General features: G+C 42.6%; 1 protein-coding gene across 7 annotated transcripts in view; it reads left to right on the top strand.

Annotated features, from left to right (window-relative positions):
* The first annotated feature begins 1602 nt into the window (after positions 1–1602).
* The window catches only part of TRIT1 (tRNA isopentenyltransferase 1), a 43069-nt gene continuing 32974 nt past the window's right edge, over positions 1603–11697 (top strand). For 2 of the 7 annotated variants that reach the window (XR_006296993.1, XM_043578704.1), the window contains exon 1: positions 1603–1799. Coding sequence is in view for 6 of the 7 variants with exons in the window: in XM_043578704.1 (XP_043434639.1) it covers positions 1626–1799 (174 nt within the window). In the remaining variant the exon portion in view is untranslated. The remainder of the gene's footprint in view (positions 1800–11697) is intronic. The other 5 variants (XM_043578703.1, XM_043578700.1, XM_043578702.1 and 2 more) reach the window with 4 other exon arrangements.

Below are 11697 nucleotides of genomic sequence, written 5' to 3'. Positions count from 1 at the left end.
TCCTTATGACAATCCTGAGAGGTAGTTAATGATAAGAAGACTGAGGCTAAGGGGCGTCTGGGTGGCTCAGTTGGTTAAGCATCTGACTCTTGGATTTTGGTCTGGGTCATGATCTCACGATTCGTGAGTCTGAGCCTTGTGTCAGGCTCTGTGCTGACAGTGCAAAACCTGCTTTGGGATTCTCTCTCTCTGTTCCCCACCCCACCCCCCAGCCCTCCCCTGCTGATGCTGTTCTCTCTCTAAAAATAAATACATAAACAAACATTAAGGGGTACGTGGGCGGCTCAGTTGGGTAAGTGTCTGATCTCACAGTTCTGTGAGTTCGAGCCCCACATCAGGCTCTGTGCTGACAGTGTGGAGCCTGCTTGGGATTCTGACTCCCTCTCTTTCTGCCCCTCCCCTGCGCTCTCTGTCTCTCAAAAATAAATAAATAAACTTAAAAAAATAAATAAACATTAAACAAAAGAAAACTGAGGCTAAGAGGTAAAGTGAGGCCATGCAGCAGCTGGTAAGTAGCAGAGTTGGGATTTGAACCCAGCTCTATCATTTCGAAGCCCTTTCTTAAAGGTTGTGGTTCTTGAATTTCAGTCTTCTGGTCTCTGCTTTTTTTTTTTTTTTTTTTTTTTTAATGTTTATTCATTTTTGAGAGAGAGAGAGAGAGAGAAAGCAGGAGAGGGGCAGAGAGTGAGGGAGACAGAGAACCCGAAGCAGGCTCCAGGCTCAGCTCCCAGCTGTCAGCACAGACTGCCCCAACATGGGGCCCGATCCAATAAACTGTGAGATCCTGACCTGAGCTCAAGTCAGACACTGAATACCCAGGTGCCCCTGGTCTTCACTTTCATCTGAGGGTTCCTACTTTATCCTTTCTGCCTTCCTTATTCTTCCTGTTCATATTTTGTGGGTCGTTTACTTGCTTTTCTCTGTTTGCAATCCATCGTTTGCATCCTTTTGCTAAAGAGATGGAAGATTTTGTCCTTCCTTCTGTGTCTGGGTTTGTTTTGTGGGATAAAAACATTAGAGCAGCTGCCCTTGCCTAAGAACTAGGCAGATCTGATTCTGGAGAACACCACACTTCTAGTTCAGTGGCTCCAGCACTAGGTAGGCAAACGGTTCTCTTCTCCATTTAACAATGCCTGTTCTGCATCAGGCACTGTGCTAGGCACTGGAGATATTAGCAATGACCTAGACCTAGGCAGAATCTGTTCCTTGCCTTTATGGAACTAACAGCCTGGGGTGGAAGTCAGACAATACATAGGAGTCAGTATATAATTTTATACTGTAATTAGTGGTATGAAGAAAAGAACTAGCTGCCCTGAAAGGAAGAAATAACAGGGATAGATTTGAGATAGGATTGCCATCCCCCATTTAAGAGAGGAGAGCGTTAAAAAAATCTTTTTAATAAATTGATTACCAGTTGTTAAAACAACAAAGAGGGGAGAGGAGAGAGTCGAGGCGCTGGCACCAGCTAGTTGAGGGCAGTCAGGTCGAGAGCCTCTCAAGCTCAGAAGCCTTGGTCGCGCCGCTCCCACCTCTCCACTCATCCTAACGGAGTCCTAGGTCTGCGCAGGCGCACTGACGGTTGCCATGGGGACAGCTGCTCCTGCACAAGCGCAGATAGCTTCAAGATGGCGGCGGTAGCGGCTGCACGAGCAGTTTCTGTGGGTTCCGGGCTGCGGGGTCTGCAACGGACACTGCCACTTGTAGTGATTCTTGGGGCGACCGGCACCGGCAAATCCACCCTGGCGTTGCAGCTAGGCCAGCGGCTCGGTGGCGAAATCGTCAGCGCTGACTCCATGCAGGTATGACAGTGCGGCTGTCCACGGGCCTGTGAAACCCAGAGGCCGCGTGCGGGCCTCTGGCGGAGTGGATACCCTGTCGCATGGGTGTAGTGGGTGAACCCTGAGGCTTGTGGGACCGACTGGGCAGGTGAAGGGAACCCATAATTACTACGTGCCCACCCACCATGTGCCAGACGTAGTGCCAGGCGATTGATTGGCTTTCCTCATCTCATTTACTTCTCACGACGTTGCTGTTGGTAGATTCTGTTCTCTCCATTTGCGCGTGAGAAAATTCACTTAGGGAGATGGAACGGCTTTCTCTGTGTCACACAGCGAATAAGGGGAGGAGATAGCATTTGAACCTACAAGGTTGACAGGAGTCCAATAAATATCTTTTGAATGAAAATTATCGCAGAGCCTTTGCTACTTAGAGTATTCAGCGACACCGGTATAAGTTGGTTACCATCTATGAGTGCCTCCTGAGGGTATGGAACAGGATGGATATTCATCGAGACCTGGATTCTAGTTCCGGATCTGCCGTCGGCCACGTGAGCTTAACGTATCTGTGAAGTGGAAAAAATGCCACCTGCCCTCAGGGCTGTGGTGCTTAATAAGTGAGATCATGAGTTTTATTTTTTATTATTTTGTTTTTAAATTTTTTTTTAACGTTTATTTATTTTTGAGACAGAGAGAGACAGGGCATGAACGGGGGAGGGGCAGAGAGAGAGGGAGACACAGAATCAGAAACAGGCTCCAGGCTCTGAGCCATCAGCCCAGAGCCTGACGCGGGGCTCGAACTCAGGGACCGCGAGATCGTGACCCGAGCTGAAGTCGGACGCCCAACCGACTGAGCCACCCAGGCGCCCCGAAATCATGAGTTTTAGAATGAAGAGCAGGGTCCTGAAGAAGGCCAGGGCCATGCACTTGGCAAATATTTGTGTAAGCTGAGGTTAGAGGTTTTTTTTAACCTACTCTGGCTGATGGGAGTCGGGAGGCTTTGTCCTCTTCCCTTAGTTAGAGGAAAAGCCCAGAAGGAGTGTGTACTACACACAGCACCTGGGTGCATTTGGCCTCGGGTTGAGAGTGGGTGACATTTGGGGTAAATCTGTGATGGAGGAATTACACACGCTATTTATTGAGGGTAATTTACAGTTAATGAGGTTTTGGAGTAAATGAGGTGCTTGAGTGTGAAATGGCCTGGCACTGAGTCTAGCCCCTACCTGATGGGTACTCAGCAAGGAAGGGCAGTCCTTCCCACTGCACCCCGTAACCCTCAGGGCATGGTTTCATTTGGAGGGACATGACCCGTCAACACACATGAAATGATGAGTATAATTCAACAAATGTTTGTTTGCAACCTCTACGATGTGTCAGCTTCAAGAGACAGACTTTACCTCAAATCCCAGGCCTGTCTTTTCTAAGGTATGTGATTTCAGCCTGAACTCTTTGCGCCTTTGTTTCTTCTGTAAAATAGGAAGAAGAATATCAGCGCAACATAATTGCGATGATTAACATGATGAAGTGTGTAAAGCACTTAATAGTACGGCACGGAGTGCTAAAAACATGACAGGTGCTATTTTCCGCAAGGCCCTTTTGGAGAGAAAAACCATAGTGCCTCTCCTCAGCGAGTTTTAGTCCAGCTAAACATGAAATAAAGCAGAAGTAGTGTTTGAACTGTGATACTAATGATGCTCTGCAAGGTGGATGGGGCAGGGAGGAGAGAGACTGCAAATGTTAGATTTTATGCTAAAGCATACAGTTTCTGAGAAGGGAGAAGAAGTCAACAAAGACTGGTGTGGTTAGTCGCGGAAAGCTCTCTGAAAAGGGACTTGAAAGGTCAAGTTTGGATAGATAAGAAAGAAGAAAGGCATTATGTCAAAGGAGAGAACATGAAGGAAGATTTAGAAGGTGAAATGGGCATGTGTGTATGTAGGATGGTGAAAGGAGGCTGTTCGTTAGGTTTTGCGGATATTGTGGAATGGGGGATGAGTAATATGATGAAGGAAGGCAGTGTGTAAGAAGCATTCATCTGTGAATAGTGTGCCTGATGAATTGGATTTGGGGGTGGGTGTTAGGAATGCAGGGGGAAAAGAAAGATGTCATCATGTCACAGTGAGTTGACCACTGATCGCTGAAAGAATAATGCACACCATGTGATTCAGGATTCAGGTTTGTGGGCCTGGGAGAGTATGGTGAGCAGGGCAGGAAGTCAGGAAGGTTTGGCACCGCACAGTGGGAGTGGCAACAGGACTTCCAAGGGGAAAGTCTGTTGGGGGGTGGAGAGTGTAACAGGTATGAGCCGTTTCAGGACTCTTGCACTGACTGCCTCTGCCTGGTGGAACTTCTTCGTCTGTTTAACCACGTGGCTTGCTTTCTGTCTTCAGTCACATCTTTACTCAGATGTCACCTTATGAGGCCTTCTCTGATCCTCCTATTTAAAATAACACACCACTGCTCCCTGTTCCCATCTTCCTCAAACACCACACGTAGCCCAGTCGAGAGTGTTCTCAGTAAGTCGTCTTAATTTTACATTTATTTAAAATAATTTTTTTTAATGTTTGTTTATTTTTGAAAGAGAGAGAGAGAGACAGAATGCAAGCGGGGGAAGGGCAGAGAGAGAGGGAGACACAGAATCTGAAGCAGGTTCCAGCTCTCAGCACAGAGCTGGCTGGACGCAAGGCTCAAACTCAAAAACCGTGAGATATCATGACCTGAACCAAAGTCAGACGCTTAACTGACTGAGCCACCCAGGTGCCCCTTAATTTTACATTTATTTTTAAGTAAGTTAGTGGGTTCTGGCAATGAGTGTTGTATATAGCTCTTTAATAGCTATTACCCATTTCTCAGAAATCTTTCTCTACTCATAGCTGTGTGCCGTAAGGTTGAGGTTGCTAGAGGTTTTGTTGACTGTAAAACAGGTCATGTGTATGGGACAATGAGCCTCATATAGTGCTGATGATACGGTAGACCCTTTTTTTAAAAAAATTTTTTTTTTCAACGTTTATTTATTTTTGGGACAGAGAGAGACAGAGCATGAACGGGGGAGGGGCAGAGAGAGAGGGAGACACAGAATCGGAAACAGGCTCCAGGCTCTGAGCCATCAGCCCAGAGCCCGACGCGGGGCTCGAACTCGCGGACCGCGAGATCGTGACCTGGCTGAAGTCGGACGCTTAACCGACTGCGCCACCCAGGCGCCCCTAGACCCTTAATATTTGATGAAGTATTTGTTGACTTGCCGTATTAAAATGGCACATCTTGATCCATTCAGATTTTTCGTGTGGTTATATAAGTAACTAGAGCATGGGAATTACATTTCTTTTGTCCTAGGGACACCACAAGGATTAATTAATGTATGAAAACACTTTGAAGATTATTGAGCCTCCTGAACTGGCTATAGGTTGTGTTTAGTTTTGATTGTACTGTGGATATTTGTATCATTTCCTCTTGATTCCCATTGGAGAACTTTGACCTCTGATTTTACTTTTCAGTCGAAATAATGATATAAAGTATCTCTGCCCCATTTATGGGGTTATATGCAGTTCTTCATTCTACCTTTGCTTACCATGCCCCTGTTACGTGTTTCACTTGTTTTTTTATCCAGTGGAGGGAGATGGTGCTTTTTAGTGACTTGCGGTTGACTCAGAATTTTTATAAGTGTGTGAACAAAAATGACATTTAAAGAAAGAATTGAAGTATAGTTGATACGCAATGGCACATTAGTTTCAGGTGTACAAAAGGACGTTCTTAATGTTGGATTACCAGCTCCTTGAAAGAGCATTTTCAATTTCAAATAAGTACACAGGCAGAATGATAATAACAACTTAAATTTGCATAGCAAATTTGTTTATAAAATACTTACATATGCTTTTTATTCTACCTTACCTCATAAGGTAAATATCATTGTCATTTCACAGGTAAGACAACAGGCCTTGCAGTAAGGTCTGGCAGTAAGTAGCAAACCTGGAGTTGAACATAGGTGTTTACTTTCCACGTCTACTGCCTTATCCACACAAAGCCATCCCCTTTAGATGAGGCAGGGGCTGTGGTGTTCAGTCATTAGAGAGTATTTCTTAACTTGTACGCCACTCTTCTTTCACAGGAGTGTGCTACATTTTGATCAGGATATAAAATGTATTTGAGGATTCATATTATGAATCATAGTGTGAATTCATAGTGATGTCTGTCAAATGGAGTGTTGAGCCGAGTGGTGGCCACATGAGGCATTGCCTATGGGGATAAAACTTGCTGCACTAAGAGGTATAATTTAATGTCAATAATTTAATGATACTAAAGGCAGAGAATGTTTACTGAAACAAAGGAGAAACTTGGCCTTGTGGAGAGCCTAGTCGGAGCTGTAAACTTTGTTGTACAGCCACACAGACCAAAGGATGACCAAATGGAAAGTGTGATAGTTAGAAAGTTCTTTCAGGCTTCCAAGTTGATCTTTTAAAAAACAAATATTTGCTTTTTAATAATCACTTTTGGAATGATGTCCAGAATTTCATATTTCACAAGTATACTAATAATTCAAAAAGGATTGTAAAACACTGTCTTAAATCTTAACTTGTCTAGCACCTCATACTTGTTTCGTTTTCCTTTTGTTCTGCCTTAACTGTAGGGTGATCCTAAGGCAAACCCTGTTGGGGCATTTCCCATCCAGGGAAAGTGATTGTTTTTTTGTGAACATTGAGTAAGTATATCAAGGTAGCTTCTTCAAGGGAAAACCACAATGGAATGTTTAGGGTAGTATATCTAGGGTGATAATATTGTCCTGGAGCCCAACAGATAATGACTTGCTTCTGTAGCCATGTAGCATGTGAAGGTCCTGCCTGGCTTCTTGCTTCCCATTCTCATGCACTTGATTTGTTGAGTGGGAAGTCAGAAACACTCTCTGAGGGATTACTTGCTTAGGGACTCCTGCTGGGCTCTACTTTGGATTTCTGCCTGGCAGGTGTGATTATAGTGAGAAACAACATTTGTGCTTAATTTCCTGAGTTTTCCAAGTGCCGGTTTCACAAATCATAGAAACATAAATATTGTTAGTCAGCAGTAAGAGTCTAAATTTAAGGAGGGTCAGGTAATACAATCCCTGCTTTCCAGGATGGAAAAACTGAGGCACAGAAGATTAAAGAACACACTAGAGATCACGCTGCAAGACACTGGTACACCTGGGAATTGGATCTGGGTCTTCTAACTCCTCTGTAGTGTCTAATATATTGCAGGAAGATGATACTGAAGGTCTTCTTTTCAGACTGAGTCTTTTTCTTGGCATGTAAATTCAAGGTACAATGCATCGCCTTCAGTGACTGGATGAAACATTGTACTGAGAAACATGAAGGCACTTGCCAAAAGATGTACAATGACTGCCTGGAAATACAGACTGCCAACTATATGCCACGAGATAAATACACAAAGTGTTCTATTTGGGTTTATAGAGAGGAAGTATCCCTAATGCCTTAGTTCTTCAAGTCCTGTGGAGAAGCAGTAGTCATACATAGGAGCACTGTTCCCTTTATGTTTGTCTAAACCTACAAGAGCAGAAGCAAATGATTTTTGGCAGTCTGACTAGTGAGCAGCCTATGTGTCATCTAATAGATGTGGAGTCTGGGTTCTTTTTGTCTGCTTCGGGACATAATTTAGGAGCAGTATTTTTTTTTTTTTTTTTTTTAAACCAAAGGACTGTTTGTCTGATAGTGCTCAAGGGAGATCAGGGATGCATGGGAGAGGGATATGAAAGGAGAGAAGGGAGTGTGAATCACGGTGGCTTAGTAGGACACGATATAAAAGCCACAAAAACCTGTTAACCAGGAGAGATGGGGGCTGTCTGGAGGCTGCTTGCCACAACTGAACAGAGGCGATCTTTTAAGAAAAAAAAAAAAAAAAAAAAAAAAAAAAAAGACTGAGGCTGGGGGTGCTTGGGTGGCTCAGTTGGTTGAGCATCTGACTCTTGATTTCAGCTCCGGCCATGATCTCACAGTCTGTGGGATCAAACCCCATGTCGTGCTCTGTGCTGAGCCTGCTTGGGATTCTCTCTCCCTCTCCCTTTGCCCCTCCCCCACTTGTACGCTCCTTCTTGGTCTCAAAATAAATAAGCATTAAAAAAACAACAACTGAGCATGACAAGAAGCTAAGAAGGAAGTCTCAAAAGTTTTGCCTCCTCCCAAAAATCTGTCTGCGTCTCTAGATTCCTTGATTCACCTCCACTGTGACTGAATGTAGTTTTCCTTTGGCTAAAGTATTCAGCTTGGTGGGTTGTTCATATACTGTATGTTCACCTTTTTGCAGCGATGGGAAGAACTTTGGAATCAAACCTTCGATGTTTTGTAGGGAAAGAGAAGTCACTACTGGCCAAATGAGAAATCGTGGGAGGGCACAAATGGGACTTGCAGGTTCAGATTTCTGAGGCTTCAGGGCCTGGGGCAGGGTGTTGAAATAGCTCTTCTTCAAAAGGAATGTAGTATATTCTAGGGGTAAAAGTTACTTGGGGTATGTAAGAATTCACGTATGTGATTCGTATCTGCTTGTATGTGTCTTAACTAAATTGGTTTTGGTTTCTTGTGTAGTTTGAATTCTTTAGATAAACTTGAATCAGACTGGGGTCCTCTTTGCCGCCTTGCTTACCTTTGGAGCCCTGGTTCGGAGCTACAGGTTCACCACTGCTGCTTCCTCATTGTGGCATCCAGAGTTCAGGCTCATACCACTACACCATGAACAGTCATAATAATAATAGCAGCAATGTAGTAAGCAATAATAGTCTGTATGCCAGGTACTGTTCTAAAAGTTTGACATGTATTATCTCACTTAGTCTCATCACAGCCTTATCAGGTAGGCACTATCATTATCTCACCCATCCAGAAAATTCCTTTCTTGAACTCTGTCTCTGGGCTATTCTATATTTTTCCCCCACGTCTTCTTACTTATTTGCCCATTCATCCTGCATCCCATTCTTTTCCCCTGTACCCACTGTATACATTTCATCAGACAGAGGAGGAAGACTATTCCTGACAAAAGAACAGCATGAGCAAAGTAAAGGAAGAATAAAAGTGTATGGTATGTTTTCAAGGAATGACCAGGAATTATCTGGCATGGAGGATACTTGAGGAACAGTAGTAAGAGGTAAAACTAAAAATACAGGACCCTGTGAACAAGTTGCAGAGGCCCTTGAAAGGAATGCCAGGAGGCGTGGCGTTTTAAATTCGGAAGCGATAGCGAATCTGTTACATAGGGTAAGTCTGATGGAGAGTGGGTTAGAGAGTGATAAACAGCTTAGGATTTGGTTGCATTAGCCTGGGTGAGAGGGGCTGGAGTTGGTCTGCGGCTGGGGAGAAGTAACCATTTCGACATTTTAGAGACAATCAATAGGATTTGGTTTTTGAAAAAAAAATCCAAATAACAGAAAAGTACAAAGGAAGTGTCACCATAGTCTTGGCATCAAAGGTTCAACATTTTAAAATGCTGGTGCACATCCTTTAGACATTTGTGTATGTTTGCAAATGTGCTTATGTGTTTTTTTGTTTTTATTCCCAATTTTACTGTGGTAACATACACATAAAATTTACCACCTTAACCATTTTTTTTTTTTTTTAAACTAAAAGAACCTCTACGGCCAACATTGATTGGGCTTTTGAACTCACGACCTGGAGATTAAAAGTCACATTCTCGGCCAACTGACCCAGCCAGATACCTTCATCTTAACCATTTTTAACTGTACAGCTTAATGGTATTAAGTACGTTCATAATGCTGTGTAACCATAATCACACCATCTATCTCCATAACTTTTTGTCTTGTAAAACTGAAACTCTGTACTCGTTAAACAATACCTCTCCGTTCCTCTTTCCTCCTAGCCCTTGATAACTACCATTTCACGTTCTATGTCTATGATTTTGACTGCTCTTACATACCTCATATAAATGGAATCATATAATATTTGTCTCTTTTGTGACTGGCTTGTTTCATTTAGCATAATGTCCTGAAGGTTCCATTTATGTGTGTATGTTTCTACATAAATTGACTCATACATTTGCTATTCTTCTGTGTCCTGCTCTCCTCCCAGTCTTAGCAGTATGTTATGGATAACTTTGTGTGTTAATGTTACACAACTGTACATCAGTGGTCTCAATATGGGATCATTTTGCCCCCCAGGGGACATTTGCAATTTCTGGAAACATTTTTGGTTGTAACAACTGGGGAGGTTGATCCCTGACATATATTGGGTAGAGACCAGGAATGCTGCCAAACATCCTACTTTGCATAAAACAGCTCCTCACAACAAAGATTTATTTGGCCCAAAATAGTAATATATTGTACTGAGGTTAAGAAACCCTGTTTACTTTATTGGTTGTTAAATTTTGAAGTAATTATAGATTTACACAAGAGTTTCAAAGATAGTAGAGAGAGTTCTTGTATACCCTTTACCTATCTTCTCCTAAAATTAACATCTTGCATCATCATGGTACATTTGCCAACACTAAGAAATTGACATAGGTACGGTACTGTTAACTGTAGACCTTACTTGGTTCTCACTAGTTATCTACTAATGTCCTTATTCTGTTTCAGGATCCCATCTAGGGTCCCACATTGCATTTAGTTTTCGTGTCTGTTTAGGTTCCTTCAATCTGTGACAGTTTCTCAGACTCTTCCAGTCTATGACTTCAAAACTGTTGAAGGGTACTTGTCAGCTATTTTGTAGAATGTTTCTTAATTTGGGTTTCTCATGATTACACTGGCATTACAGATTTGGGGAAAGCATACCCTTCTCATTACATCATATCAGGGTATGATGTCAACATGACTTATTTCTGGTGCTGTTAACGTTAACCTTGATTGTTTGGTTTGGGTTGCATCTGCCAGATTTTGCCACTGTGAAGCCCCATTTGTTAGAAATGACTTGCTAAGTCCGGCCCACATTGAAGGGGAGGGGATTTAAGCTCTACCTCCTGAAGGGAGGAATATCCAAGAATGTGTGGATGTATGTTAAAAGCACCACAATAATTAATAAATATTTTAGAGGAGATACTTTAAGGAAAAACAGGACATCTGAATTGTCTCAAAGTTTCACTCACTAATTTAAGGATTTGTCAGTGGATCATTCCTGCTGCAGTTACTATGATAATTTACTTCATTCCTTCTACTTTTATGAATTGTAATTTTTGTGGAATGAGTTGTCCTTTTTCCTTACTTATTTACATCATTTACTTGTATAGTATGGATATTTATTTTATTCTTTGGGTTATAATCCAATACAGTGTTGTTTTGTTGCTCAGATTATTCCAGCTTTGGTTATTGAGCGCTCTTTTATATTGACTCTGTGTCCTTTGGCATGCCTCCATGTTTGTTTAGTACTTCCTTTCTGGCACCGCAAGATGCTCCCAGCCTATGTTTGTCTTGCCCCAGCCCTAGAATCAGCCATTTTCCCAAGGAGCCCTGATTCCTTTTATTGGTGAATGTTTTTCTTTTGTTTTGTTTGTTTTTTGCGTGAATGGTATTTAGAAACCAAAATCTGGGGCTCCTGGGTGGTTCAGTTGGTTAGGCGTCCAACTTCGGCTCAGGTCATGATCTCACGGGTTCATGAGTTCAAGCCTCTCGGTCAGGCTCTGTGCTGACAGCTCAGAGCCTGGAGTTTGCTTCAGATCCTGTGTGTGTGTGTATGTGTGTCTCTCTCTCTGCCCCTCTCCCACTGTCTCTCTCTCTCTTAAAAATAAACATTAACATTTTTTTTAATAAAAAAAAAATGAAACCAAAATCTGGATGCTGGGTGTGTTTGTTGCTATTGGGATATCATTGTTTCTTGTCTCTTTGGTGGAAAAAGCTAGGAAACATGCTTATGTACACTAATCCTTGTATACACAAATATCTATGTTTATGTCTGTATCTATCTACATATATATGAAAATAAACATGTGTTTATACAAATATCTC

The sequence above is a fragment of the Prionailurus bengalensis genome, chromosome C1 (genome assembly GCF_016509475.1).
Source record: "Prionailurus bengalensis isolate Pbe53 chromosome C1, Fcat_Pben_1.1_paternal_pri, whole genome shotgun sequence".
NCBI classification, from domain to species: domain Eukaryota; kingdom Metazoa; phylum Chordata; class Mammalia; order Carnivora; family Felidae; genus Prionailurus; species Prionailurus bengalensis.
This window is presented reverse-complemented; position numbering and strand designations above follow the sequence as displayed.